The 2,675-nt window shown below is 41.5% G+C and overlaps 1 protein-coding gene across 1 annotated transcript in view; it reads left to right on the plus strand.

Moving 5' to 3' along the window:
* rpgrip1l (RPGRIP1-like) overlaps positions 1–2,675 on the plus strand; it is a 50,459-nt gene that overhangs the window by 18,710 nt on the left and 29,074 nt on the right. Inside the window, exons 15-17 of the mRNA XM_015398867.1 lie at positions 1,018–1,333; positions 1,559–1,682; positions 2,187–2,249. Coding sequence (XP_015254353.1) covers positions 1,018–1,333; positions 1,559–1,682; positions 2,187–2,249 — 503 coding nt within the window. The remainder of the gene's footprint in view (positions 1–1,017; positions 1,334–1,558; positions 1,683–2,186; positions 2,250–2,675) is intronic.

Here is a 2,675-nt window from a genome sequence, read left to right on the forward strand (position 1 = left end):
CCAGAGTGTTGTTCAGCATGGGGGGGAGTAGAAAATGAAGGCTAATCATGTTTTGGGTGTACTATTCCTTTAAATCTACTTTGACCTCTGAGCAGAGGGGGTTAATGTATTTAAGGAGAAAAGGAATGTTTTTTGTTCTTTGCTTTTTTGGAGTAATGAAGATTTTATTGATCTGTGTGTAATGCATAATTCAAAGTAGATCAGGAAAAGTTTGCTCTGGGATGGAAACCTTGTATGTCTAAAACTATTCCTTTATCGTACATCTTGTTAGCTTTTCTGTCGCGACATTAACCAATATTATGTGTTGAGCTAAATCTACTTTTTTCACAACTTTTGTGAGAAACTTTTATATAAAGTAGGGCATTAATTCATGAAAAAGTTCATTTGAATTCTATAAATCAAAGTTTTCTGCCCAACAGCACAATAAACTGCATGGCATTCTATACCAGCAACTGTAGTATCTAGGCTAGAGCTGTCAGTCTGGTAAAGAATCTGCTTGTTATTCAAAATTGTAAAAGTTAACATTTTTGCAAACTGAAACTAGACTTAAACTTTTTTAAGTTCTAGTCGACTAAAACCGACTAAAATTATCACATATCTTAATGACTAAAATGGGACTTTCTAAAACTAATAATAATTAGACTAAATCTAAGATGGCTGTCAAAAACAACACTGTCCGATCAATGATCTGTGATTGATTTTATACAAGAAACCAACGATTGAGAGAAAATAACTGGTTATAGATTTCAGAATAGATTAAGAAATGTTTGTTATGAGGAAAATCAGCTAAATTAAAGCAACACTGCGTGACCTTTGACCCTTACATTAGAAGTACATCATCTGGTTGCCCTCTTACAGCTCATCTCTTCATGTCTGGTTAGATTTCTAACTTTTTAGACCAATTTTAGTCGTCATTCACTGAGATCAGCCTCATCTCCAAATAATTGATTTTGGATGATAGTTTGTCCTCTCAAAGCCTCCATTATCTTCATCTGAAGATTTCCTTCTGCTTCCCAGATCAGCTCAGAGACGCTGCTTACGGCACCAAGACTCAAGTCTTCAAGGCAGAGCTGACGGAGGAAGATGAGTCGGATGAAGCCGTCAATCTGGAGCGTGGAGAGAACCTCCTGGAGCTGCAGATAGTCGGAGCCACACTGTCTCCTTCCGCTCTGAAGGTTCTCAACGACGAAGATCCCTATACCTTCTGCACCTACTCCTTTTACCTGTTCGAGCCGCACTCCACCCCAGTGATGAGTGGCCGCTGTCCTAGATACGGTTATACCTCCAAGTACGTGGTGAGCATGGACGACCCCTTCATGGACTACCTGCACAGGTAAATCAGACACCTGGAGATGACTGCTGGTTTTATTTGTTTTTACACCTTCAAATCACTCAGATCAGCTACTGGAAGCTCGGTGGAGATTAAACTTTTGTTGTCGCAGCTCATAAATTATGGAAAAGAGAGACTCCTCCTCTTCTTTTTGACTTAGTTGTTGATTTATTTTGATTTTGTCAATATCTGTGACATTTTGTTTTTCCATCTGTTTTTTTGGCACAGGGGCTCCGTCACGGTGGACCTGCATCAGGCGCTGGGAGTGGACTGGAGGACGCCGGCGGCAGCTCAGCTCAGGCTGCATCAGCTGCTGGAACAGGAAGGAAAGGTTTTCGGCAGCATCCCACTGGTTGGTGAGGGACATACCTGTGTATTTATCTACTGTAGGTCAGGGTCAAGCTTGAAAGGTTCGGTGTAGGCAACTGGACGTGAAGTTCTCTAGAAGACGTTTCTCCTCACATCCAAGAGGCTTCTTCAGTTTCATCAGAAGTAGGGAGCTCTGAGGTTAATATACAGTAGGTGTGATTGCCTACAGTCAATTTGATTGGTGAGTGAAAACGCTTTTCAATACAGATCACTTTGCATCATTTTATTTCACAAAACATGAAGTAAAATGTAACTCCCATTCTGTTTAAATGAGTCGGTTTGAACGCATTTATGGGAAAATAATCTCTTTTGTAAGATCTCTAAATCTGAGAGGAAAAACCTGCCTCTACTGTCAACCAGTGGCTTAACACTGGCCAATAAAGTAAAAGAAAATAATAAAAGGCCCGTACTCATAGTCAGGTGACCTAAGCACGTTACATTACATTCACCCATTCACTCACACAGTGATGATATTTGTGACCCCCAGTGGAGCCACCAGGGGGTGGCCATGGCCACGCTGTGTGATACCCTGGCCACCCCACTGGCCAGTGTAAGCTGTAGTACCATCAGTTTAGCATTTCATCCCATTATGCATACCCAGCGACATAACATTAAAAATCACACAGTAGGGCGTGCAGGTGGCGCAGTGGTTAGCGCACACGGCCCATGATGGAGGTCTTAGTCCTTGACGCAGCTGACCCGGCTTCGAAATCGGCCTGTGGTCCTCTGCCTCATGTCTCTCCCCCTCTCTCACACCCCCTTTCCTGTCAGCCTACTTTCGAAAACAACAAAAGTCATAGAAAGTCATAACAAACAAAACTGAACATTTTAATAAGGTTCAATTTTATTTCTAAATCGATTACCGTAATTTTCGGAATATTAGCCGCACCTGAATATAAGCCGCAGAAGCTAAATTGCATGATTTGTACATATACAAGCCGCACTGGACTATAAGCCGCAGGTTTTTTATGTTTAA

The sequence above is a fragment of the Cyprinodon variegatus genome, unplaced genomic scaffold (assembly GCF_000732505.1).
Source record: "Cyprinodon variegatus isolate N-32 unplaced genomic scaffold, C_variegatus-1.0 Scaffold968, whole genome shotgun sequence".
Classification (NCBI taxonomy): Eukaryota; Metazoa; Chordata; class Actinopteri; order Cyprinodontiformes; family Cyprinodontidae; genus Cyprinodon; species Cyprinodon variegatus.